Raw genomic sequence first — 27675 nt, 5'->3', positions numbered from 1 at the left:
TCTGTACTGTACCTGTATCTGTACTGTACCTGTACTGTTCCTGTACCTGTTCCTGTACAGTACCTGTACCTGTACCTGTATTGTACCTGTACATGTTACTGTTCCTTGGTCCTAAAGTCTTGGTCCTAATGTCTTTTTTTCAGTGTAAAAGTCAGGATTAAATCCTACAGCTTTAATAAATAACTAAAATATTACAAATTATTAATAATTTATTTAAAATAATTTATTGGTTCAGGATCAGAAAAGAAGAAAAACATGAATGGGAACAAACCAAGAATCTATCAGAGAGGAGAAAACAGCAGATACACAACACTACAAAACTACACAACACAACACAAAACAACACAATGCTACACTACACAAAACAACACAACAAAACACAACACAATACTACAGATCACCAGCAAAAAACACAAAACAACACAACAATTCTGACTGGACATGAAGGAGCTGAATGTGTTAAATGAGTAAACACTTTAATAAGGCCTGCACCTAAAGGGGGTCCAAACTTTTGAACACAGTAATATTTGTTTTTTTCCATGTTTCTCCACACCGAGCTGCTGGTTCATTTGGATGTACAGAATGTACCTGATTTGTCTCTGATGTGTGTCCAGGAATCATCAGTTTCCCGTTTTTGGAGTCTGGAGCAGAGTTTGACTCGAGAGACATAATCCAAGAGCAGGTTAATGGGGGTCCAGTGCAGTGACACACCGACCGAGTCGAGATCATCTCACAGAACTGTTTGTGGAGATACCGAAGATAAAGATGATGAAGCAGAAAAAAATCATTACATTTGCGAGAAGGTTTTGAAAGTAAATAACACCTGCAGTCTTGGACGTGTCTCTGCCTCACTCCAGCTGTATGCTGGATGCTCTTCAGATCCATGTTCACACTGAAAACATGCTTCTACATTACAGCCGTGGTCCAACAGTCATTTTATCATAGTGACGCTGAACATTATGCAGGTGTGGAACGTACTAGGGTGTGTGGGAACAGAGGCATTAACGGTTACTGTTGTCTACAGCAACGTACAGAGGTGACAGACGACGATCTTCATGCATGCAGGAACGTTCTGGAGCCAGCAGAAGTTGACATCAAAGCGAGTGTGGATGAGGAGCTCAAGGTCTTCGTCCTGGCTGCTCTGGGTTGAGAGATGCATGGGGCTGATGCCACTGTGCTGGAGTTAACTCAAATATGTAACTGGGATCAATCTGGAGATGATCCTGGAGGACACGTAGAAGCTTTATCTCCTTTACAGAGCTAGAACCACCTAATAAAGGAGAACTCTTGAGGAACCTCTTTTCTACCAAAATATTCACAGAAACATCTGTACCTGTAACTGTACATCACCAAAACTGATGTTTTATAAAACCTGATAAAAGTGTGTGAGGAGGACCAACCTGCCACAGCACAAATGTTTTCAAGGGGGACACCCCTGGCCAAGGCACTGGACGAGGTAATACCCCGAGTGAGCCCTGATGCCAAGAGAAGAGGAAAGACCACGCACCTCATAGGCCTGAGCTAATGGCCTCCACTACCCAGTGCGCCATGCGCTGCTTGGAAACCGGATTACCCTTATTCCGGCCCCGAAAAAAGACAAAAAATGTGGAGGAGTTACTCCACGAGCAAGAGCGGTGGACATAAATCCTCAAGGCCCTCACTGGGCAAAGCAAATGCAGCCTCTCCTGTTCCGCTGACTCATGGGGCGGGGGAGAGTAGGCCTGCAGTATGACTAAACAGCCAGCTGTCTTGGGCACCTTAGCGACATCTCCTGCCCTGGGGTGCAGAACAGTCTTGGAAATGCCAGGGGAATACTTCTAGGCAGGCAGTGGGCTATTGACAAGGCCTGCAAATCCTTCATTCTTTTGAGAGAGGCCAAGGCTAGCAGCAGAGCCACCTTCAGGGTCAGAAACTCCAGCAGCCCCTCCATGACCACAAAGAAGTCCCAGGAAGGAAGGTGCATTCTGCAAGAAGTCCTTAGCCACCTGACACCACGCAGAAAGAGAGAGACCAGAGGGTGCCTACCCAAGGAGACCTCAAAGACAGGTTCATGGTTCGCAGCGATGGTGGCCATGTACACCTATAAAGTAGATGGGGACAGGACCCAAGAAAAGCAAGACTGCATGAATTATAGCACTGTACTGACCAGGCAGTGAACTGGATCCTGACAATATTCATTGCACCAGAGGCGAAAAAGCCTCCACTTCAGATCATATAGCTTCCTAGTGTAGGAAGCCCTAGCATTCAGTAGAGTATTGGTCAACTCAGATTAGAGGCCTGCCTCTAGGAACTGGTCCCCCTCAGGGGCCAGACCAGAAGCTTCCACATCTCAGGGCAGGGGTGTAGGATTGCCCCCTGCACTTGAGAGAGGAGATACTCCCTGACGGGAACCTCCCATGGAGTGCCATTCAAGAAGGAGGCTAGGACCATAAATCAACTCAAAAGGGCCAACGAGGGGCAACTAGGAGAAGATTGACGCGGTTATGGCGCACTCTAGCTAGGACATGCGGGAGCAGAGCTACCGGGGGGAGGCGCAAGGACGGAGCCTCGGTCACGTCCATACCATGAGAAAGGGAAAAGGACAGCAGAAAGTGGGTCGACGCCTTGGAGGTGAAGAGATCCACTTCTGCCCGGCCGAAAATTGCTCCACCACATGGGGTGGAGACGTTACTCCCCGGGCCTCAGCACCTCCCTCGACAGGAAGTCTGCCTCACAATTTTCATAATTTTAATTATTTTCAAAGGAATCTGGAGAATTTGCTGTGCCAACCTGAAACGGGGCGCAAATGCAGACCGACCTGATGACTGATACAGGGAACCACCACAGCGCTGGCTGTCCATACTAAGACATGTCAGCCCCTGAGGTGTGGAAGAAAGTGTTAGAAACACAGCCCTCATCTCCAGGAGGTTTATGTGCCATGAGACATAGGGGCCCACCCATAGACCCTGGGCAGGATGGCCGTCCAAGGCCGCTCCCCAGCCCGAAAGTGAGGCATCCTTCGAAAGAGTCCTGCGATGGCCAGGAACCGGGTTCTTTTCCACATAAGAAGGGTACGACGCCCACAGCACGTACCCCTTTATAACCCTGAGGGGATGTCTGCGAGGATGGAATCCCGCACCCCTGAGGCAGAGCTGGAATGGCCTCATGTGAAGCAGACCCAAAGGGATAATGTTGGCTGCTTCTGACATGAGGCCAAGCACCCTCCGTGCCTCGGCAACATAGAGGCCTCCTATGCTCATGTGAAAATAAGCGTCCTCGAGGTCAATCGTCACAAACCAGTCTTTGGACCTGATCTGGGACACGATAACCTTGAGCGTGAGCATCTTGAACCGTTAAGTCTTCAGAGTACAGTTTAAAGCCTGCAGGTCCAAAATCTGACACAGCCCCCCGTCCTTCTTGGGAACAACGTGTAGCGATTTTGGCTCGCGAAGCAAGGTAAATATTTATAAGTAACTACAACGTGTTATAGTGACTTCTAAATATTTTAACCTAAGTTGAAATTAATGGTAATGGAATTAACGTTACGCTTATTTGGTCTGTTCGTCCGGCGAACAGGCCGTGTAACCTTTATTAATTCTATGAAGGCGGTATCTTCCCGGCCAAGAAAGATTCGCTTCCCTTTTACTTTATACCGTAATTTAAATTAAATTAACTTAATAGAGCATGTAGTTCAGACCAGATGTTGCAGGTACCTTAATTTGTGAGCGATACTCAGAGACAATCACTTATTTGGCACAAAATTATGGCATTTAATGAATGAGACAAACACAACATAAACTAACTACACAAACAAACAAAAGAAATAGGGAAAACGAAGATGAAAATAAAATAAAACAAAAGAAATTAAAATTGGGGAAAGGGAGGAAGAGACTGGAAAGAAGAAATTAGAGAAAGGAAGGAAAGGAACGGCAAGCTTAAACTTCAAAATTAATCACACCCTAACTGGGAAATCGTCACAGAAACTTAAATTCACCTTATGATTCAATGAAAGATTCCTACTTAAAATTACGCATCTAAATTGATTGGTAGAGGAACCGGTTACTTGCATTGGCTTACTGCACAAGAGTCCGGATGCAACAGAGAAATCTCTGAAAAGTCAGTTAGGGTGGGGTCAGACGTTCTTACAAGTTCTCCTGAAGATAAGAGAACTTGTCGTTCTTGGAAGTGAAGCTTGCTGGAACTTTTGAAGGAAGATGGAGTCGTCTCCAAGCTGTTCCAAAGTCTGACCACGGATTAGTGTTGTTTGTGACACTTTAAAGGTCGCGAACGCCACCCATCTTTGGGGAGATGACCAATACTTCGGTCAAGATTTTGGAGGGAAAAACTCCCTTTGTTTCAGGTGTCTGTGGGCGTGGTTTAGCTATCAAACTTTTAGATGACTTTAAAGTTTTATCCAGGGTTTATTAAGACGGTATGGCGCCTTTTGTGCTCAAATAAAATACACCATTGTTTGAAAAATGAGTAACCGATAATTTTGTGGTCATTTGGATACTAAACATGAAGGGTAATGACGGTATAAAGGGTAATGACGGTATACATTACATACACAGATCAGTAATCGAAGGGTAACTGATGTTAATACAATATTGTGTTCTTATAAAGGCAAAGAAACAAAAATTAAACATAAAACAAGATGTACTTTCATTAGAGAAGTAAAAAGAAAACAATAGCTTCGTATACATTCTGACATCAGACCTTAAAGGGGCATACAGCATAAGAACAGGTATACATTAAGATGCCATGATCAGTAATTAGAGTATAACTGATGTTAAATACAATGTTGTTTTCTGACACATGAATAAAATACCCCCTTGTCAGGAAATTAAGGAGCAAATAATTTTAAGTCAGGCAAGCCTTAACAGAAGAACACATTACAAAAAGGATTATAAGAATGAGAACCTTAGAGTACCTTATCTTTGGGTTTTATTAGTAAAAGGAATGTCTCATTGTATTGTGTGTGTGTGTGTGTCAGTGTTGTATAAAGTACTAGAAAGCAATACTTGAGTAAAAGTACAAGTATTGTACTAGAAAAAGACTTCAGTAGAAGTGAAAGTCACCTTTTAGAATATTACTGAAGTAAAAGTCTTAAAGTATCTGATATTTACTGTACTTAAGTATCAAAAGTCATTTTCTGATATTTAATGTACTTAAGTATTTGAAGTAAAAGTAAAAAGTAAAATTTCAGTGATTTTCAGTAGGTATAAGATCAGGGGCAGTTCTGGGGTTTCATCTTTAGGGGTTTTATCCCTCAGTGAGAATTTAAAACAAGAAGAGTTTTATATTATATATTATATGACTACATAGTAAGCCAAAAGTTATGGTGTTATTAAATGGCAAAAGTGGGCACCAAAATTTTATGCATGATGTAATGATGTCAGTCTTGAATCAGATCAGTTCATGTGTATGTGCATTCTCTACAAACAGTGTGTCCGATGAATGCAGTCTTTAATAAACTAATATTCACAAGACAAAGACCAAATATTATATATGGTTATTATTATTATTATTATTATTATTATTATTATTATTATTATTATTATTATTATAATAAATGTTATTTTTGTTCAGTATTGATATTGCATTAATATTTAGTTTGTGCTACAACTCTGGTAATAAGAATAGTGACATTTCACTGCTTTTGGTTGCCGTATTTGCGGCTTTCCGCAGATTAAAGTTATAGATAAACGCCCCCAGCTCTGACTGCGCGTGCACGCTGCGCGTACCTGTGCTTCTCCGTAGAGCGTGCGGAGCATAATACAATCTAGGAGCAGTGATACACCAAACCTCCCTTATTACAGTCACACACATTTCTGTTGCGTTTATTTTGTAGTAACAAGTAACGAAGATACTTAGTGGAAATATAACGGAGTAAAAGTGTACATTTTATCTCGGAAATGTAGTGGAGTAAAAGTGAAAGTTGTCATAAATTTAAATAGCGAAGTAAAGTACAGATACGTGACATTTCTACTTAAGTACTGTAACGAAGTGTTTTTACTTCGTTACATTACAACACTGGTGTGTGTGTGTGTTCTGGTTGAGGGCCCCTATGAGTTCAATCAGAGAAGCCACATGGGGTCATCTGGTCATTGTGTAGGCTCCAGTCATTCTGGAGCCAGTTGTGTGTGTGTGACGCTGTGGAGTGTAGCCCTCGATAAAATCGTAAAACTGAGTGGTCATCAATTTATTGAGGAGTAGATGTTGAAATTTAGGGTGCCTGGGTCATGAAATCACCTCCCGGGTGCCCTGAAACACCGCACTGGCAGGTGCTAACCCAGGGAGATCCGTGCAAGGAAGAGGAACAGGCACAGACCCTACTGCTCCCCGAAACACCGGAGGCGGCTGGGCAGGCAGTAAGGGAGCCTTCCTGATTGAGAAGCTCCTCGGAACCCCAGCGCTCAGGCATCGGGTCTGGGCCAGGGTATGCTGACCTGCCTCCCTAGTCTTAGACGGGGGCACGGCCAGCCACACTAACCTGCCTTACTGCCCTGAGTGAGCTAGGAGTTGGTTGGGTGGGGCTGGAAGATGACCCAGGCTGCGCACCTGAAACTCCCTGAACGCCTCTTACTGGCATTTTACCTCCTGGTGTCTGTCAATGACAATAATAATAATAATAATAATAATAATAATAATAATAATAATAATAATAATAATGTAGCGTTCAGCATCAGTTAAGGCAGGCCACACAGTCAAGTTCGGCTATCAGCTGATGTCAATTTTCTAACCCTGCCCATCAGCATTTACACTGGTCGGTCGGCGCTGTTTCTGTTACTGTGTATTGTCTTTTGTGTATTGCATTTTTTGTACTTTTTGTATTGTCTTGTAACTTAATGTCTGCACTGTTTTTTGTCCTGCACTGTCTTTTGTCCTGCACTGTCTTGCTTGTCTTGTCCTGCACTGTTTGCACCAGGTTGCACAGTTGCACTTTATGTGGCTAAGACTACTTACATGTCCTTAGCCCTGTCTTTGTTTTATGTAGCACCTTGATCCTGGAGAAACGTTGTCTCATTTCACTGTGTACTGCAACAGCTATATATGGTTGAAATGACAATAAAAAGCTTCTTGACTCTTGACTTGAGCTGATCTGATTCCTAAGCATGCTTTTGGTCCATTTCAAACAGGGCGCCCTATTTAAATGCTTTTTTCAGTCTGTCTGCTTGGCTGTTTCCTCTGCATTGCTGCAACTGCGATTTAAACTTGGCAGCTATTTGGAGTTTAAACTATCTTCTTTTGTGGGGGCTGCTTCCTCTGCTTTGCTGCTGCTACGATTTAAACTCGGTGGCTAATACGAGTTTAAACCACAAGCTATCTCCTTTTGTGAACTATAAGAGGTTGTGATTACTATTAGTATACTCGAGCCGAAGGGGATGTTTTGATGACGCTTTGAACTTACAGTAAATCGATACGGCGTGCATGTTCGTGTATAATGGTGCGTTTGTTGAGCCGGAAGCGACCTTAGGGCTGGCGTGTTGTACAGTCTGTTGTGCTACGCTACGTTAGGCTATGTTTCACTATGCTATGTATGTTATGCTATGTTAGATTGTATGTTACGCTATGTTATAAGATAAGGTTATGCTATGCTTTTGCATTGCTCGTCATGATGGGTCATGCCAAGCTTGCTATACTAGGCTAGATTACTTTATGCTAGGTAATGCTATGCCTCGATATGCCTTGCTATGCCAGCTCATTATTGTATGCTAGCCTATGTTATGCTAGGTAGGCTAAGCCTTGCTAGGCTATGTTACATTATGCTATGCCTAGCTAGGCCAGGTTAGGTTACATTGCGTTTATTATAACTCGCTAGGCTGTTATGATACGTTATGCTATGCCTCGCTAGGCTATGTTGGGTTACGTTATACTATGCCCTGCTAGGTCAGGTTAGGTTAGGTTGCGCTATGTTATGCCTTGCTAGGCTGTTATGATACGTTATGCTATGCTTCACTGGGTTATGTTATTTTACGATATGCTATGCCTTGCTAGGATAAGTTAGGTTACGTTATGCCATGCACTGCTAGGCTATGTTATGTTATGTTATGCTATGCCTCGCTAGGCTATGTTAGGTTACTTTATGCTTTGCCCTGCTAGGCTATGTTGCGTTATGCTATGCCTCACCAGGCAATGTTAGGTTACATTATGCTATGCCTTGCTAAGCTATGTTAGGTTACATTATGCAATGCCCTGCTAAGCTATGTTAGGTTACGTTATGCTATGCCCTGCTAAGCTATGTTAGGTTACGTTATGCTATGCCTTGCTAAGCTACGATAGGTTATATTATGCTATGCCCTGCTAAGCTACGTTCGGTTACGTTATGCTATGCCTCCTTAGGCTATGTTATGTTACGTTATGCTTGCCTTCCCTGCTAAAAAAATAGCATTGCTGGTCCAGCATAAGGTATGTTTTGCATGCTGGGACAAGCTTGGGATGGTGGCATGCTGGTCCAGCATTAGCTGCTGGTTGCTGGTCTGCTGGCCGACTAGCCTGGGATGCTGGTGTGCTGGCCAACCAGCTTGGAATTGTGGAATGCTGGTCCAGCATTAGGTGCTGGTTGCTGGTGTGCTGGCTGACCAGCCTGTGATGCTGTGTTTGTTTAAAATATTTACTGGACAAAGACATTTGCCATCACACTGTAATATTACACACGTGCACAAATAACGTTACATAATTTAACCTTCACAACACACATTTTTGATCTTAGCTTCCGCTCTCTCTTTTAGCGAGTAACAAGTTGTATGTGGTGGCGATGACCATGTTTTTTTCAGAGGTGCTACCCGGAGTCATTTACTTTAGACAACTCCTGCTCTATGTCTTCTTTATTCTTTGAAAAATTATAGAAACAAAACTATATATCACTCATTTGTTTATATTGTGCAGTGAACGAGTTACGATAAAACAGCTACTGCTTACGTTAAATACCTTTAAGCATCAGTATTTGTGCCCTGAAGATGTCTTGTTTCCATCGTAGCTACCCAATAAACCTGAGTTTGGTCAAACATGTCATAGTTAAAGTCCTTAATTTCGCTAGTTGAAACAACTGCCGTGCAGCCGTCATCCAGGTACCTCACATATGCAAACATTCTGATTCCCAGTGATCAGCAGATTCGTCGTGTAGAAGCAGAAGCTTTTTATTTACCCAAAAACAAAATCCTAATTATGGTGGCAAAAACATGATGATCTGGAACACGTGCACTTACACTAATTTCGATAAACACTGTAAGGTATATAATGTAGTCGAAAACATTGTGAGATTTATTTTTGGAAAGTGCAGGAACTACATTTACCTTCGTGAACATAGTTGCTTTAAAAGTTGCATAGCAATGCTGATGCTGGGTAATATCTCTTCACATTATCGCTTTACTAAAAAAACTTCTTAATTGAGACAAATGGATTATATATATATACCATCATTCTGTATGCTTTATATGCTGCTTCCCTCATGGAGCCCGGAAAGTAAACATTTGTTGGTATTACTATATTTAATTTGTGGAGACACTTTAATCCCTAATGAATGATTTTTAAATGTTTTTATTCTTTGTTATTCAAAGCTTTTTGAGCTTTGTTATTTCAGTTCTTTATTCAAAAGAGGGAGCAAAAGAAATAACACATTTCTAATTAAATATATTCCAATATATTGTGTTTTAATCTTATATTAATGTGTTACATAGAAACATACACAAGCAAAAATATAGGTTGTTCCCATAAAGCTCATTCAAGAAAGATCATACTGGTTAACCGGCTACACCAGCCCCGTTTTGCTTGATAACACCATGACTATGCTGGCCACCCATCTATACCAGCACTATACCAGCACTGACCAGCATTATACCAGCACTATACCAGCATGAACCAGTAAAAACCAGTCTGGACAAACCCCTCCACCACAGTAAGGTGGCAGTTCAAGGAGGGGGATTTTGGACCAGCTGTAATTAATTTAGGGTAGCGTTTGAAACCCCAACCATCAAAGCATTACAATAATCAATGCTGGAAAACACAAAGATATTGATCAGCTTTTCAGTCACCGGGAGTGACAGCATAGGACGCAATTTGGCAATGTTTTTCAAATGAAAGAATGATCTCTTTAGAGTGTTCTGAACATGGGGAACAAATGTTAATTGTGCATTAAATATTACCCCTAAATTATTTAGTTTGTTTGGAATTCTAGTGTAGAGCCATCCACAATTAGAGATAAAGACCCAGCATTATGTAATTGGTAGTGTGAACCAATGAGTATTACCTCTGTCACTGTTGACACAAGAAATTTCCAGACATCCATTTTTTTTATCTCAGAGATACATTGTGAGAGAAAAGACACAGCCACCTTAACATCGGGTTTTGAATGTACATAAACCTGTGTGTCATCTGCATAAAAGTGAAAGTTGAGACCAAGTGATCTTAAAAGTTCACCAAATGGATAAATGTAAATGCTAAAAAGTAAGGGTCCCAAGATTGATCCTTGAGGAACACCAGATTCCACAACATCAATATCAGACCTGTAACCACACATAGTAATGAACTGCTTTTGATCTGAAAGATGTGACTCAAACCAGCTCAGTGCAGTCCCAGAGACACCAAACACAGACTCTAACCGAGTAAGTAAAATTGAGTGATCAACAGTGTCAAATCTTGGATCAATCTTGGAGCTAAAGAATTCAAGAAACTTATTACAAAGGTGAGTTGAGGCAGAACCAGTCAAAGAGTTATTACATTTAAGTAGTTTGTTGATGGAATGAAACTATTGTCTCAGGTTATTGTTGTGAAAAATCTTAGTAGAAATAATTAAAGTATTATTCCTTACAATACTATAACCAAAGTAAAGTATTAGTCCTTGCAAAATATTACAATTGCTGTCATAAGACATATGTAGGCGATGTTGTAGGCCAAAGATGTTTATTGTAATCATAAACTTAGTAAAAGTAACCAGATTCGGGGCTGTCAGGCCTAGTCAGTCTGAGCTCTCTGTTCAACAATGTGTGAGGAAGTGAAAATCAAAATGCAAAGCAACATTATAACAGCAAGGGCTTAGCAAAAAACAGTAATACAACATAACCAATATAATCACGAACTTTCATCATAAGTCAAACTCATAAAACTAACATATAATCAATCAGTTATATAATCAGTAGAAATCATATATAATAGCAAGAAATGAAATGAGGAAACTTGCTCATTGTAGCTGTAAAAAAAGGATTAATCCTCCACTTTGACCAGGAAGTAAGGCTCTTTTGAGCACATTTGTAATAACAAATACAAAATTGTTATGTAGAATGGAGAAAACCATGGTTCCCAGACCTTAGCTCATAAATTGTTATGTAGAATGGAGAAGACCTTGGTTCCCAGACCTTAGCTCATAGCGATAACTTGTTATGCAGAATGAAAAAGGCATTGGTTCACAGACCTAGGCCCTGAGAACTAAGTGGAGGAAAATCCATAAATGGGCATATGGGAAAAATGTGATGGGAAATAAGGGGAAATTAGGTCAGTGTATTTAGAAAACATAGGAGGTGATGCTGCTAAATAAGGTGATATGGCACCGTGGGACTCCAAGATATACTGGGAACCAAAGAGGAGGCTAGGAGCACCAGGGTATATATTGAGAAGATATCTGGGGCACGGGGTGAAGGTGTGTGTGTCAAATTCTTCTGGCCAGATGAAGGAGGCAGCCCCACGTGCATGTGTGTGTGCGTGTGTGGTGTGTGCATGTGTGGTGTGTGTGCGTGTGCATGTGTGTGAGGTGTGTGTACATGTGTGGTGTGTGTGTGTGTGTGTGGAGGTGTGTGTTTTTTACTTTTGCAAGAACGTCGCGAGAGTTTTTGTTTTTGATTGATTTTTGCATGACATGCTCTTTTTGGGGTTTTCATTTGTTACTTTCAACTTGGCAATTTCTCTTAGAGAATTGTTGGCTGATTGACCACAATAAAGAAGTTTGCTCATTCTCATCCAGGTCTGAGGAGTTTTCTCAGTGTTTTTTGTAGTAATTATTAACTAAAACAGTCTTTAGTAACCAAAAAGTTTGAGAGGAGGACACCCTGCAATGTGTCTACTTGGAGACGGGCTCTGAGTTACGACATTATTCTTATTGTTATCAACAATCTGTGCAAAATAGGCAGATCTTGCTGCTGCAATTTTAGTATTATATTCAAGTAAGCGGTCTTTCCATGCCAGCTGATAGACAGTCAGGCCAGACACACGCCACCTACGCTCCATTGTACGACATGATGTCTTCATTGCATGCAGATCATCATTAAACCAGGGAGAGGATCGTCCAAAGGAAACGGATCGTGATTTCAAAGGGGCAAATAAATCCAGGCCAGATGAGAGAACAGAGTTCACCATAAAGACTTTGTCTTTCAATGCAGCAGATGGAGAAAAACAACTTAAAGACGAGTCAATGTATTCAGCAAAATCAGAGGGGTCAGTAGATCTCCATTTGTGATACTTTATTATGTGTGATGAGGTATTGCTCATGTCAAGCAATTCTATATTAAAATAGACAGCAAGATGATCAGATAGTCCTAGGTCAGAGGTGGACAACTGGGACACAAATGAACCATTTAGGATCACTAAATCAAAAGTGTGGCCTTTATTATGAGTAGGACAGTCCACTAGCTGGTTCAAATCGAAACTCTCAAATAGAGATGAAAAGTCTTTTGTTGTTATAGAATCTTTTATGTCCATGTGGACATAAAATGTGGATATAAAATGAGAAATCTCTCAAATTTGAGGCACAATAAGTCACTGCGTCGCCGAACAAGCCCTGAGGTGACACGGCATGTGTTACCACCTCGAGGAGCTCTTCAAACACCACCGATTGTGTCAGCTGTTTAGTGGGGAAAAGCCCCTCCCCACCCGCATCGAAAGCCCCTCCCCACCCCACTCTCTTCTGGGTTGTTAGAAATCACAGTGCGAGCTCCCGAAACCGAAACCGAGCGAACGGAGTCAGGGGAGAGGGCAAGAGAATGGGAATACCCGTCTCTTGCTCCGCTTCCGCTAACTCAACCTACAAACCCCATGATCGAATCAACAACCTACAAACCCCATGCTCCTCTCCCAAACAAACAACGCAAAGAAAGTGCATGTCATCCCCCGTGATAAAGCGGGGGCATGGATGGATGCAACTCTTAACATGCTTTAACATATTTTGTCTCTCTGCACTAGACAGACATGGCAAACATTTGACACACATACACAGAGCGCTTCCTGAAGACAAAGAAGCTGGAGTAATGTGACGTAGATGCCCTTATATGGACTTACTGGCGCATAATCACTTTGTCACGTGTCCTTCCCGAGCCATTAAATTGGCGTGTGTGCACACAGAACTTCAGACACAACTTCCTCACAGAAGCTTTCCCATAGCGTCAGCACTGACACAGCATCGAGTTCCCTCGAAAGGGAACAACAAATACATTGCGCCCTTTGCTGGAATTAATCGCTATCGTCCAACTGGTCAGCTTACTGGTCGCCCTACTGGTCAGCTATTTTCTCCACTATCATCACTAATGTCAGCTGTGAAGTAGAGGTGTTCACAGGTCCACTTAGAACCCGAGCGGGTTCGGGTCTAAAAGTTTCATGTGTGCCTCGGACATGGATCGGGTCTAATAATAGCGGCATCGGGTCTCGGGTAATTTAAAATAAATGTGTTTTTACCGAACGGACCTGAGAAGACCTGAACTACTGTATCTCGTGTGTGTGCATTGACTCAACTCCATTTCCAACCGCTCCTCTGTTTGCCAAGACCGCTTGTGACATTGTCTGGCTAGCGGTAAGCTAATTTTTGTTGGAACAGACCTGTCAATCAATTTTGAATCCACTCTGTAGAGGTTACTTTAGTGCAGAGTTATGCAACATTCGGGTCCAGTCGGGTTAAAAAAAAAATTGCCGTCGGGTCGGACTCGGGTCTAATTTTTCCGGGTTTGTCTCGGGTCGGGTCTTTATTAAAAAAAAAAAAATTATGCACGTTGGGTTTGGGTAAAAATTGCTTTGGGTCGGGTACATTTTTTTAGACCCGAGAAGACCTCTACTGTGAAGCCTAAACATTTTTTACCACAGAGCATAAACTCCTTCAGCCATCATCACATAATATCTCTGGTAGTGATACTCTTGGTTACTGTGTCTGTTTAAACCAAATTATTTATTAATGTTCAGTTACATCCCTAGCAGCCAGACAGACAAAGCAAGGTTTATATATCTACTATAATAAACTTCATTGTGATTGATATTCTCATCTATGGTGGATTCTTGTCACATGTCCAGTATTACTGGGATAGACTCCAGATCAACAGCAACCCTGTGGTTGAACATGAAATGAGGTACACAGATGTACAGAGTTAAGAGCCAGTCTAGGGTTAGATTTCACAGAGTAATAAGTTCAGGATTCAAGGACTTGCTATATTTAATAGGACCAGGAATGATAGACACACAGAAAGGTTCCAACAAAAGAGTGTTGGTATATTGTTAAACACTGCGCCGAGCCTTTAATCTTTATTGTACTGGTTATCAGGAATACAGAATAGCGTCATCAGTGTATAACGATTTCTTTATTGCAAAAATGATACAACCCACACTACAGAAAACACTTCAGGCAGAAGAATAGTAAATATTTTTTATGGTAAAATATGTTAAAGTGTGAAGTAGCTGAGAGGATAAAAGGATGTGATCAGTCACAGTTATTGTTATGAATCTTCTACATCTGAATATGAATGATTCAGCTCCCAAACTGCTGGAAATGTGGGACGTGTTCTAACGCTTCACCACCATAACTGATTTATCCTGGAAAAAAGGTCTGAGGAGAGACTCCTGTCATACACCAGACTTGGTGAGTGTCTTATTCTTAATGCTGAAAAACACAACAGGACAGAATTACAGACAAATTTAAACACATTGTTTATGAACAACAGAAGCATAAATACACACATTAGATGTGACATTTTACAGCACACAGTGAATATCACTCAATATCATACAGTAAAGAGACAGTAAGTCAGTAACTCACTGTAGTGTCTCCAGTTTACAGTGTGGATCCTTCAGTAGATCAGAGAGCAGCTTCACTCCTGATTCTCCTGGATTATTATTGTTTAGATCCAGTTCTCTCAGGTGTGATGAGGAGTTTGACCTCAGAGCTGAAGCCAGAGCAGCACAACCTTCATCTCTAATACTGCATTTACACATCCTGCAAGAAAGAAAACCTTCTCACACTTAGCACACTCAGTTTTAGTATTGAAAACATGAACTACACAAAATCTTCACTATATTTGCTATCAATCTCAGACACACAACAACGACAATATATCAGATCACTACAATTACAGTTACCACAGAGGAGAACTGGATGTTTTGTTGTGTTTATACCACAAGTGTGTGTGTGTGTGTGTGTACCTCAGTATCTCCAGTGTACAGTGTTGATTCTTCAGTCCATCAGAGAGCAGCTTCACTCCTGAATCCTGCAGTTTATTGCCACTCAGGTTCAGTTCTCTCAGACTGGAGGAGTTTGAGCTGAGAACTGAGGACAGAACTCTACAGCTTTCCTCTGTCAGATTACACCGACACAGACTGGAAGAGAAATGATGAAGTGTTTGATTTATAGTGAAATGAGGTGTTTCCATCAGTGAGAAATAAAGTGTCTACCTTAACACAATGATCTCAGCTATAGGTTAGAAATCTGGGTGTAATAGTCGACTCTGACCTCAGCTTTGTTCCTCACGTCAATAATATGTCTAAAGTCACATTTTATCATTTGAGGAACACTGAAAAATTTTGTCCATTTTAATGTCAAAAAGACAGAAAAACTTTTTCTACATACATTAATTCCAAGTAGATTAGATTAATGTAACGCTCTCTTTTATGTATTTCACAAAAAAAAAATCTTTATCCATTACAGTTAGTAACCAAATCACTCCTATTGTACAGGAACTGTACTGGTTACCTGTGACATTCACAATCATTTTGATATAATCTCAAATATTTGTTTATCATCAACAAATGCTGACTTCCTTAAGGTGAATTTTAATAAGAAGAAGCTTCATTCAAACTGCTTTTAGTGTCGCTGCTCCCAGGATGTGGATCTCACTCTCAGTGTTTATCCATCAGTCACCTTCACTAAATACATTTACAAAGCAGCTAAAATATGCGTGTGTGTGTGTGTGTGTGTGTGTGTACCTCAGTATCTCCAGTGTACAGTGTGGAACCTTCAGTCCATCAGAGAGCAGCTTCACTCCTGAATCCTGCAGTTTATTGTCACTTATGTCCAGTTCTCTCAGACTGGAGGAGTTTGAGCTGAGAACTGAGGACAGAACTCTACAGCTTTCCTCTGTCAGATTACACCGACACAGACTGAAAGAGAAATGATGAAGTGTTTGATTTATTTCTCTGATAGTGAATTGAGGTGTTTCTATCAGTGAGAAATAAAGTGTCCACCTGAACACAAAGTTCTAATATCAGGATAAAAATATAAGATGAACATCGGTGTATAGATGGCAAGTAAGAATGCGCATCACAGAGAAAAGGATCCTGCAGTTTCTCGCCACATCACAAGAGAGTATGTAAAGCTGACATTAAGGTGTTTTTTATCGACAGACGCTTAGCGTCATCATTAAGTCACCGTCTCCCATACTGAACCTGTGTTGGTTCGAGGCTCTGAGCTGGACAAGTAGGATTAGTCCCTTTGAAAACCACTAGCCACAGTATCAAGCCCTGTTTACAGGTATAGGTTTAACATTTGTTAACTTTATTATTCCTTATATTTATTAAAGTTTGATTTATGATTTTATTGATTTTAAAAATGATTTATAGCATTTATTGGTAATATTAAGTGTAAATAGTAGTTATACGATATTGGTACTTATAAATAGTGGCAGATACGATTTGCAACTCAGTATTGTTGTGCATTAAACATTATGTAATGATAGAGTGTAAAGATTGTTACATTATAAAGTCTTATACAGTTTTTTACAATCGCTATGACAGTTTTTTCAATACATTTAACAAGTTTCCGAAACTCTTAACACGGTTAGCACAACATCCGTCTTTGTAGGCTATACAATTAACACGTCTTGTTGCTTTGATACAAAATGCACACAGTTAACGCAAATTTAAAATGCTTGAACCTCTTTTACACACAAGCTCAACCAAGACCAAAACAATGTAATTTTACAGTCACATTTACAAATGCTTTCACACTGTATGTGAGAACAGATAACATCATGCTCTAAACATAACTTATATAGGCTAAAGTCAAAATGAACAGCTGTTCAGATTGGGACTTGAAATACAAATATATTCCCTGTATTTTATTCCATCGCTAATGAGAAAAACAGCTTATTGCAGTTATGCAAATATATAAATCAATATATAACAACAACAATATAGAACAACACAAAGAAAGAAATTAAGAGAGAAAGAGAGAAAGAGAGAAAGAAAGAAAGAAAGAAAGAAAGAAAGAAAGAAAAATGCCTGCACGAGGGAGAGGAAGACGAGTACCAGGACAAGGGAGTGGAGTGGGGCAAGGACAAGGACAAGAGAGGAGTTAGAATGCATGGTGGCGCTCAAAGGAGGACCAGAGCTAGGGTAACTGATCAAATAAGAGACCATGTCATAAACCACGGGCTATCATACAGAGAGGCTGGTGAACGAGTACAGCCAAATCTCAGCCGGGACAAGGTGGCATCCATTATCCGTATTTTCAGAGAAACCAACAGATATGATATTGCTTCTCCTACAGCAGAGTGTAAATAATTTTACAGTCCCTAATATGTAACTGTATTTTGTCCCTCTAAGGATTCAACATCTACCTCCCTCAGGGGGCAGAGGAAAGCTCATGTATGAAGAACAGGGACTTGCTATTGGCAACATGGTGATTGCTGACAATGAAATAAAACTGAATGACATTCAGTCCAGAGTTGTAGAGGACAACCTTGTCTTTTGGAACATTGCAGAAATCAGCATAACATCCATTTCTCAGACTCTAGCTAAACACAGAGTCCGAATGAAACAACTATACAAAGTTCCTTTTGAACGGAACAGTCACCAATATGTCCAGGTAAGGTTATGCAATTCCACCATTCACTTCACAGCCTGGTTTGATGCCCATCCAAGGATGATGTCCCATCTCCTTGCCCCTTACTCCCCTTTCCTCAACCCCATTGAGGAGTTTCTCTCAGACTGGAGATGGAAGGTTTTTGACCATCGTCCACATGACCAAATGTCCCTCCTGGATGCAATGGATGCTGCATGCCAAGACATCACAGCTGAACACTGCCAGGAGTAGATAAGGCATGCCAAAATATTCTTCCCACGATGCCTTGCCAGAGAAGATATCAGATGTGATGTGGATGAGAACATGAGGCCAAATGCAGAAGACCGGGCAGATTACTTTGTTTTTTTTTTTTTATTATAATGCCGGTGCTTTTTCTGTTTGTATATCTTGCAGTAATGTCACAGCAAAAAAAAAAAAAAAATGCATGCATTTACTAAACCCAACAAAACAAAAATGTAGAGAGGCTTCAAAAGAAAATACAGTGCAAAACACAATCTATGATCAATAAAATATACTGTCTATTGTATAAGAGCAGGCCTGACACATAAAATAATGCAGTTTCTGTAATTTCAACTGATGATAGTTTTTTTTTCATTGTGTTATGATTGACTAAATGTTCGTGTTGGAAGAGAATGTGTGTTAGTTTTTTGAATAATTATTTGATTTTGAAAACATGTATGCAGTGTTTTGTTAGACATAGTGTATTGTGTTAGTTTATTATTGTATTTTGAAAATTAGTTTTGGGGTTTAGTTTACAATGTGTGATTTTTAGCATGAAATTAACCATTTTGCCAATTGTGTGTTTTAGGTGTGTTGGTGCGTTAAGAGTTTAGGAAACTTGTTAAATGTATTGAAAAAACTGTCATAGACATTGTACAAAACTGTAACAGACTGAATAGGAGCTTAGAATGTGAGAGTTTCAACACAAAGCATTAATTATCCTCTAAATATATTTACATAGCATCATTTTTAAATAATTCCATAACAATTAGAGAGATTTAGATCGATCACTTTTGAGTTTGGGAGTTAGATACATGGTGAGACTGCTGAAAACTGCTGTGACCTTGCAAACATTTCATGTTGTCTCACCCTCAAGTGCTTACCCAGGACACGCTTCACCTACAGTATGGGGGAAGTTTCTGTTTGATGTGTTTGATGAGTCCATCTCTGATCATCTCATTCACAATGGAGTGAAGTGGAAGATAAACTCTGTGTGGCTTTAGACATGGTTTAAGTCTTACCATGTATCTGACTGTTGTATCATCAGTGTTCATATAATTGTAAGAAGGAGTTGTAGGGCTGGTGATCCATGTGCAGCGTGATTTTTATTAACAGATCGAACACAGACAGTCAGGATCAAAACATGGCAGAACAATATCGAAGGGCAGGCAAAAAATCATAAATGACAAGGCAGGCAGAAGGTCAGGGCAGGCAGCAGAGAAACAGAATACCAAAACAGAGTCAAACCGGAAAACAGAATCGCAATAAGGAAATGCTCAGAATGACAGCAAATGCTAGTCAAGACTTCGCACTGGGGGAAATTTCAAGTTCAGTCTTCATAGCGTGGGAAATGGGAAACAGCTGGTGGAGTAATTAACCCAGCGAGGGGCTTTGTGGGAATAGCAGTCGGAAGTGCCTAATATTCCGGTGAGTGTTCTCTGTGTTGTTGGCTGGGAGGCCCCCCTGCGAACGGCTCCCGATGCGAGGGCTTGTGGGGCGGCCGGGGCCCTGGTTTGTCCGGATGCTGCCGGTGAAAGTCAGCGGTCAGTGAGGAGTCCAGGATGTCCCCTGCCTTCACCCAGGAATGCTCTTCTGGTCCGTACCCCTCCCAGTTGGCCAGGTACTCCAGGTGACAACCTCTGCGTCTGTAGCTCTACTTCTACTAGGAATCTAGTAGCTCGCGGACCTGGTACGCCTCCTCGTTGCCAACTAGGAGGGGTGCCGGTGGATCAGTGGGCCCACTAGGTGTCTCGCAGGTCCCTCCGCGGGCTTCAGCAGAGAGGCGTGGAAGGTCGGGGAGATGCAGTATGTCGGAGGGAGTGCCAGGCGGTAAGAGACCGAGTTGATCTGTTTGGTGATCTGGAATGGCCCCACATATCTGGGGCTGAGCTTACAGCAGGGCAGACGGCTATCTACCCATGACCTCTGTCGCCAGACACACTGACCAGGTTGGTAGTCTGGATGCTCTCGGCAACGCCTGTCAGCTTGCTTCTTCTGTCGGCACATGGCTCGCTGCAGCTGCCGGTGTGCCGCACTCCATGTCTCCTCACTCCGTCAAAACCAGTCATTGACAGCCGGCATCGTGGAGGGAGTGTCGGACCATGGAAATAGCGGAGGTTGGAAGCCCAGGACAGACTGAAACGGAGTCAGACTGGTGGTGGGTTTGATGAGGGAATTTTGTGTGTGTTCGGCCCATAACAAATACTCCAGTCAGACTGATTGCTGTGACAATATGAGCGGAGGAAACGGATGAGTTCTTGATCTGCCCATTGGCCTACGAATGGTACCCCGAGGTGAGGCTGAGGTTGACACCGAGCTGCTTGAAGAACGCCGACCAGACGCGCAAGGTGAACTGGGGACCGTGATCGGACACGATGTCTTCGGGCACCCTGTAGTACCGGAAGACGTTATTACACAAAGCCTTGGCGGTTTCGAATGCCGTGGGGAGCTTAGGCAGGGGAATTAGACGACAGGCCTTGGAAAATCAGTCTATTACAGTGAAGATGACCGTGGAGTTGTTTGAGGGGGGAAGATCGGTGACGAAGTCAAGAGCGATGTGCGACCAGGGCTGTTGTGTTGTGGGTAATGGCATCAGGCTGCCTGCGGGGAGCTGGCAAGAGGGCTTGGAGGTGCTGCAGACGGCGCAGGAATGGACTTATGTTCATGCGTCCGCAGACAGACAGCAACCAGAACTGATTTTGCGCTAGGTGCGTTGTTCCCATAATGCTGGGGTGACCGGAGCTAGGCGTGGAGTGCAAGAGCTCCATGAGGCTGGCATGTAGGTTCTCTGGCACATAAATTTTTGAGTGCGGACACTCAGCTGACGGTGGTGTCTGTGCGTTAGCCTGGGTGATCTCGGTCATGATGTCCCACTGGATGGGTGTGAGGATGTGGGTCTCAGGAATGATGATCTCGGGAGGCGTGTCCGAGCCGGGTTCCCGGAACATTTGGGACAGGGCATCGGCTTTGGCGTTATTGATTCTGGTAGGTACGTCACCGAGACTCGGAAGCGGGTGAAGAACATGGCCCATCTGGCCTGGCACGGGTTCATGCGTTTGGCGGCACGGAGATATTCCAGGTTACGGTGATCGGTGAGAACTGTAAATGGGTACAGAGTGCCCTCTAGCCAGTGCCGCCATTCCTCGAATGCAGCTTTCATGGCGAGCATAACTTGCGCTAGTAGTACGCGCACAGGAACATCTTGTTGGCTGCCCCCTGGCGTTGAGACAATACAGCTCCAATTCCAATGCTGGAGGCGTCCACCTCCACTATAAACGGATGGTTCGGATCTGGATGGTGAAGGATGGGGGCCAAGGTAAAACTTTCTTTCAGGCGTCCGAATACTGTCATGGCTTCAGGGGACCAGGTAAGCCAATTTGACACCCTCTTGGTCATGGAAGTGAGCGGCGCGGCAATCGTGCTGAACCCGCGGATGAAGCGACGGTAAAAATTGGCAAAACCCAATGAAGCGCTGCAGCTCTTCATCGCTCTGCGGTCGGGGCCACTGCAGTACTGCACGCACTTTGGAGTCATCCATCACGACCCCTTCAGCTGAGATGACGTAGCCTAAGAAAGTCGTCGAGGTTCGATGAAACTCGCACTTCTCCACTTTGGCGTACAGGCGGTGCTGGATGAGGCGTCCGATTACGTCTCGCACGTATTGGATGTGCACGTCCAGGGTTTTGGAGTAAATCAGGATGTTATCTATGTATATTATTACCCATTGGTCTAACATATTGTGAACACGTCGTTGATAAATGATTGGAACACAGCTGGACTGTTCGAAAGGCTGAACAGCATGACTAAATATTCGTAGTGGCCTGACTGGGTTGAGAAGAAATATTCGTAGGTTGTCCCCTCTCTGATCCGGATGAGGTTGTACAGGTGCACAGGTCCAGCTTCATGAAATATCGAGCCCGACAAAGCTGTTCCAAGGCAGACGGCATGAGAGGAAGGGGATACCAGAACTTGACGGTTATGTCGTTCAGTGCTCAGTAATCAATGCAAGGATGGAGGTCTCCATCCTTTTTCTTTACAAAGAAGAACCCGGATGATGCTGGAGAAATGGAGGGTCGGATGAACCCCTTCTTGAGCTCCTCCTCGATGTACTCTTTCATGGCCGCGGTCTCAGATTGTGATAGGGAGAATTTTCTCCCTCTAGGAGGTGTGGTGCTGGGAAGGAGCTCTATGGCACAGTCGCCTAGTTGGTGTGGCGGCAGTTCTCCGGCTCGTGTCTTGCTGAAGGCCTCCGCGAGGTCCTGGTAGTCTGCGGGGAGTTTGTAGTCTGCGGGGAGTTTAGGGATGTTGGAGGTGGCACACACCGTGATCTTGGTGTTGCGATGTGAGGGCCCTGCGGTGAGCTGCTGATGTTCACTGCACGTCTCGCCCCAGCTTGAGAAGCGCAGGTCCCTCCAGGATATGATGGGGTTATGGAGCTGCAGCCAGGGGAGGCCCAGGATGACGGTGTGACATGGAGAGTGGATGATGTTGAACCGGATGAGTTCTTGAGGGTGAGGACCCACCTGAAGCTGGAGGTCCTCTGTGATGTGGGTGATGCGGCCTTTACCCGAGCGGCCGGCCGTCTATCGCCTTCATTGCCAAAAGGAAAACACATGAAGTTACTGGCAATTCGTGAGCGTGAGCGAACTCTCTTGACATAAAATTCCCCGCGGCATCGGAATCAATGAGAGCGGGTAGACTAATCCACTCCCGCCGTATACTGAATTGCACTTGAACTTGGGCATAGCTAGGGGGTTGAGGAGTGAAGGAGTCAGAACTCACCAAGGTGTTCTGCCTGCTGGGAGGTCTGGTGGGCCAGTTTGTTTCCGGCCTCCCCGCAGTACAGGCAGAGTTGAAGATGGAAGCGTTGCGCTCGTTCCTTAGGCATGAAGTGTTTGTAGTCCAGCTGCATCACTTCCGGATACGCTGTACGGGCTACAGGCCCTTGCGATACAGCACTCGCAAGGGGCGCTCCTCCCAGCCAGCCTCTGCTGCAAGGGTGTGGAAGGCAAGCTCGTACTCCACACACGGGTGGTCGCCTTAAGAGATGGCTAACAGGCGCTTCTCCACGCTCTCCCCTGTGGTGGAGTGATCGAAGATGGCCTGAAATTGGGAGAGGAAGTGGGCGAACATGGGGAGCCGTACACTCCCCATACCTCAGTGGCCCATTCCAGCGCTTTTCTGGTGAGGAGGCTGCACACAAAGGCTATGTGGCTGGTGAGGAGGAGTCATATGGCTGGTGATCCATGTGCAGCGTGATTTTTATTAACAGATCGAAACATGGCAGAACGATATCGAAGGGATGGCAAAAAATCATAAACGACAAGGCAGGCAGAAGGTCAGGGCAGGCAGCAAACAATCAGAGAATACCAAAACAAAGTCAAACCGGAAAACAGAATCGCAACAAGGGAACGCTCAGAATGACAGCAAACGCTAGTCGAGACTTCACACTGGGGGAAAGTTCAAGTTCAGTCTTCATAGCGCGGGAAATGGGAAACAGCTGGTGGAGTAATTAGCCCGGCGCGGGGCTTTGTGGGAATAGCAGTCTGGAAGCGTCTAATATTCCGGCGAGGTTTCTCTGTGTTGCCGGCTGGGAGGCAGGGCAGGTGCGCCGACCGTGACAATAATGTTATGTGCTTTTACAGTATTCTGTGTGAAACACTAGAGAGAAAGAACAAGAGGCCCTTATTCTAACTTTTATGGGAACTTTAGGGGAGTTTGTGTGCAGGTGTTCAATAAGAACTGAAAATGGATTGTGGCCTTGCTGAGGTGATAACTTAAAGGGAGACATCTTCAGTAACACACACGTACACACAGACAGACACAACCACACATACGTACACACATGTACACAAACAACACCAAACACACACAAATGTACACACACACACACGTACACACAAGCACACACACAAACAAAACCACACACACTCACGTACAAACATGCCCACACACACACATGTACACAAACAATACCACACACACACACACACACACAAACAAAACCACACACATGTACACAAAAAACACACATGTATACACACACACACACACACACAAACAAAACCACACACACACACACATACATGGGGTACAAAAGGGGGAGCTAAGACACTTGTTTTTGCCTCTTCACTGTGTAGACTTTGCACTGTATGGAAGAAGCCTTTTGCTTTTACTACCAACTCTGAGTCTGAGTGTGTTTTATACCTCTTCTGACACCACACTCTCAAACTCGAACGTATCTAAAAACTTTATAATGTAACAATCTTACTTTTATTAAACTTATATATATGAATGATGTGTGTGTGTGTACCTCAGTTTTTGCAGTGTACAGTGTGGATCATTCAGTCCATCAGAGACCAGCTTCACTCCTAAATCTTGCAGTTTATTGTGACTCAGGTCCAGTTCTCTTAGACTGGAGGAGTTTGAGCTGAGAACTGAGGACAGAACTCTACAGCTTTCCTCTGTCAGATTACACTGAAACAGCCTGGAAGAGAAATGATGAAATATCAGAACACTGTTCTCAAACACACAAACACAGCCATAATCCAGCCAAAGTTGAAGATATAACAGAAATGTCAGTATGTTTGTGTCACACACACAAATCAGAGGACAGGACACCACATCAGCACATTTACAGGAGCAGGGACATCTTTCTGCACTCCACAATCTCTCAGCTACAATTTATTATAACACCATTAGGTCATGTACATAACACACTTATTTATTTATTTATTTATTTATTTATTTATTTATTTATTTATTTAACTAGGTGAGTCAGTTGAGAAGCAGTTCTCGATCACAATGACGACCTGACCAAGAGGCAACATAAAAACTAATACAATACACAAACTGTCATGATAAAGAGCAGGAGGCCAGGGCGGAGCGGGCAGAGCAGGAGGCCAGGGCGGTGCTGTAGGCAAAGCCAGAAACCACAGCAGAGCTAGCGGCCAGGATGGTGCCACAAGTCGAGCCAGAGACCATGGCGGAGTTGGCGGCCAGGGTGGTGCAGCAGACAAAGACCAGAGCAGGACTGGAGACCAGGGTGGTGCCGCAGGCAGAGCCAGAGACTAGAGCAGGACTGGGAGCCAGGGTGGTGCCACAGGTCGAGCCAGGGACCATAGCGGAGTTGGCGGCCAGGGCGGTGCTGCAGGTGGAGACAGAGACCACAGCAGAGCTGGAAGCCAGAGTGGTGCCACAGGTCGAGCCAAAGCAGAGTTGGCAGCCAGGGTGGGGCTGGAGGAGGAGGCAGAGACCCGGGCAGAGCTGGAAGCAAGAGTGGTGCCACAGGTCAAGCCAGGGGCCATAACAGAGTTGGCGGCCCGGCTGGTTCGGTCGAACCAGCTGGTTCGGTCGAACCGGTCGGACTGGCTGGTTCGGTCGACCCGGTCATCCCGGCTGGTTCCGTCGACCCGATCGGACCGGCTGGTTCCGTCGACCCGATCGGACCGGCTGGTTCCGTCGACCCGATCGGTTCGGCTGGTTCCATCGACCCAGCTGGTTCGGTCGACCCGGTCATCCCGGCTGGTTCCGTCGACCCGATCGGACCGGCTGGTTCCGTCGACCCGGTCATCCTGGCTGGTTCCGTCGACCCGATCGGTTCGGCTGGTTCCATCGACCCAGCTGGTTCGGTCGACCCGGTCATCCCGGCTGGTTCCGTCAACCCGATCGGGTCGGCTGGTTCGGTTGACCCAGCTGGTTCGGTCTACCCGGCGGTTCCGTCGACCCGGTCGGACCGGCTGGTTCCACCGACCCAATCATCCCGGCTGGTTCCGTCGACCCGGTCATACCGGCTGGTTCCCTTGACCCGATCGGTTTGGCTGGTTCCGTCGACCTGGCTGGTTCGGTCGACCCTGTCGGACCGGCTGGTCCCGTCGAACCAGCTGGTTCTGTCGACCCGGTCAGCCTGGCTGGTTCCATTGACCCGAACAGTCCGGTTGGTTCTGTTGACCCGATCGGTCCGGCTGGTGAAGCAGATGGCTTAGGGATGCCGGCTGCCCAAACCGACATCAGAGTATCCACCAGGTTGGAGATCAGCCGGTTCGCACGGTCCTCAACAGAGCTTGCCGGTATGGCAGCCATGTGAACAGGCTCGGTCACAGGCCTGCACAGGACTGGGCTGGACGAAGTTACTGTAGTGCATACGGGCATCCGTGGCTGGTTTGGCTCCGTAGACTACTTACCCCGATGCTTACTGCCCCCACCAAAAAAATATTTAAGGCCGGCTTCCGTTTCTCCACTGCCCATGGTTAACGAGGACCCGCTCAAGAGCAAGGCTAAGTTGACAAAGTCTGACAACGACCCCATTTCTCGGCCAGTCGGCATTAGATAGCGCAACCTGTACTCCGGTCCATGCCTGAAGATGACTTTAAGAGCCTTCTACCTGGTTACACAGGTGGACAAATACCTCAGCATATTCCTCGATGGCAGAATCTTCCTGACGTAGGCAAAATAAGATTTCTGCTGGATCCATTGTGGCGAGTCGTTCTGTCATGATAAGACAAAGACGAGTGAGGATCCAATTGCAGTTAACCAAACACCAGACAGACTCATTACACAAACACAGCTATAAACAATGACATGTAAAAACAAACAAAAAACTAAAAGTACAGTGATCGTGAGTTAGTGACTGATTTGAATATTTAAAGGAAGAAAGAGATATAAATGAACTAAGCTTAAGAGTCAGCTGCAGATGATTCCAATCATATGCAGCATAAAACTGAAAAGAGCAATGAACAAAAGGACGTACGGACTTTAGGAATGCAGAAATTATAGAATCAGCTAGAACGCAGATTACGACTTGTATTATTAACATTAAGAAGAGACCGTAAATATGAGGGAGTTTTACCAATAAGAGTTTTATAAATGAACAGACACCAATGAGTTTGTCTGCGAGAATGAAGAGAAGACCAATTCAATAAAGAAAACATGAGGCAATGGTGAGTGTTAAATGAAGCTCCAGTCACAAAGCGGATTGCAGCGTGATAAATAACATCCAGTTTATGAATTAGAGTTTTTGAAGTGGACCTATAAACTACATCACCATAATCCAATATTGGAAGTCGTTTTAACCAAAAACTGATTAGAAGAATGGGTAAAAGTGAGAGCGAGCAGCCTACAAACACTACACTCTGATCTGTTTTCAAGTTTCTACAACCAACACTGCAGATACAGGGCATTTTATTACAGAAAATAAAGAATTATACAGCTGTACACTACCAGTTAATAACATGACAATACTAGTCGTACTTTACACTCAGTTATATGTTGGATTTCACAGAGACCCTAAAACAGTTGGTGTGTGTTGTTCTCTGTTCTACAGGTACAAATCTGTCACCTCCAGACCTCTGATTTTACACACACACTGGTTCAGGTGTTTGGTGTGGACCTGAGTACAGGTGAAATGTTCACATATGTCCAAACACATCAAAAAT

The 27675-nt window shown here is 43.9% G+C and overlaps 1 protein-coding gene across 1 annotated transcript in view; it reads right to left on the bottom strand.

Moving 5' to 3' along the window:
* Nucleotides 1-1732: 1732 nt before the first annotated feature.
* LOC125138987 (NACHT, LRR and PYD domains-containing protein 4E-like) overlaps nucleotides 1733-27675 on the bottom strand; it is a 30780-nt gene continuing 4837 nt past the window's right edge. Inside the window, exons 6-10 of the mRNA XM_047801542.1 lie at nucleotides 24555-24728; nucleotides 16268-16320; nucleotides 15156-15160; nucleotides 2770-3293; nucleotides 1733-1985 (exon numbers count right to left, since the gene is read on the bottom strand). Coding sequence (XP_047657498.1) covers nucleotides 1733-1985; nucleotides 2770-3293; nucleotides 15156-15160; nucleotides 16268-16320; nucleotides 24555-24728 — 1009 coding nt within the window. The remainder of the gene's footprint in view (nucleotides 1986-2769; nucleotides 3294-15155; nucleotides 15161-16267; nucleotides 16321-24554; nucleotides 24729-27675) is intronic.

The sequence above is a fragment of the Tachysurus fulvidraco genome, chromosome 16 (assembly GCF_022655615.1).
Source record: "Tachysurus fulvidraco isolate hzauxx_2018 chromosome 16, HZAU_PFXX_2.0, whole genome shotgun sequence".
Taxonomy (NCBI): domain Eukaryota; kingdom Metazoa; phylum Chordata; class Actinopteri; order Siluriformes; family Bagridae; genus Tachysurus; species Tachysurus fulvidraco.
The sequence above is the reverse complement of the archived record's forward strand: the minus strand, read 5'-3'. Positions and strand labels throughout refer to the sequence as shown.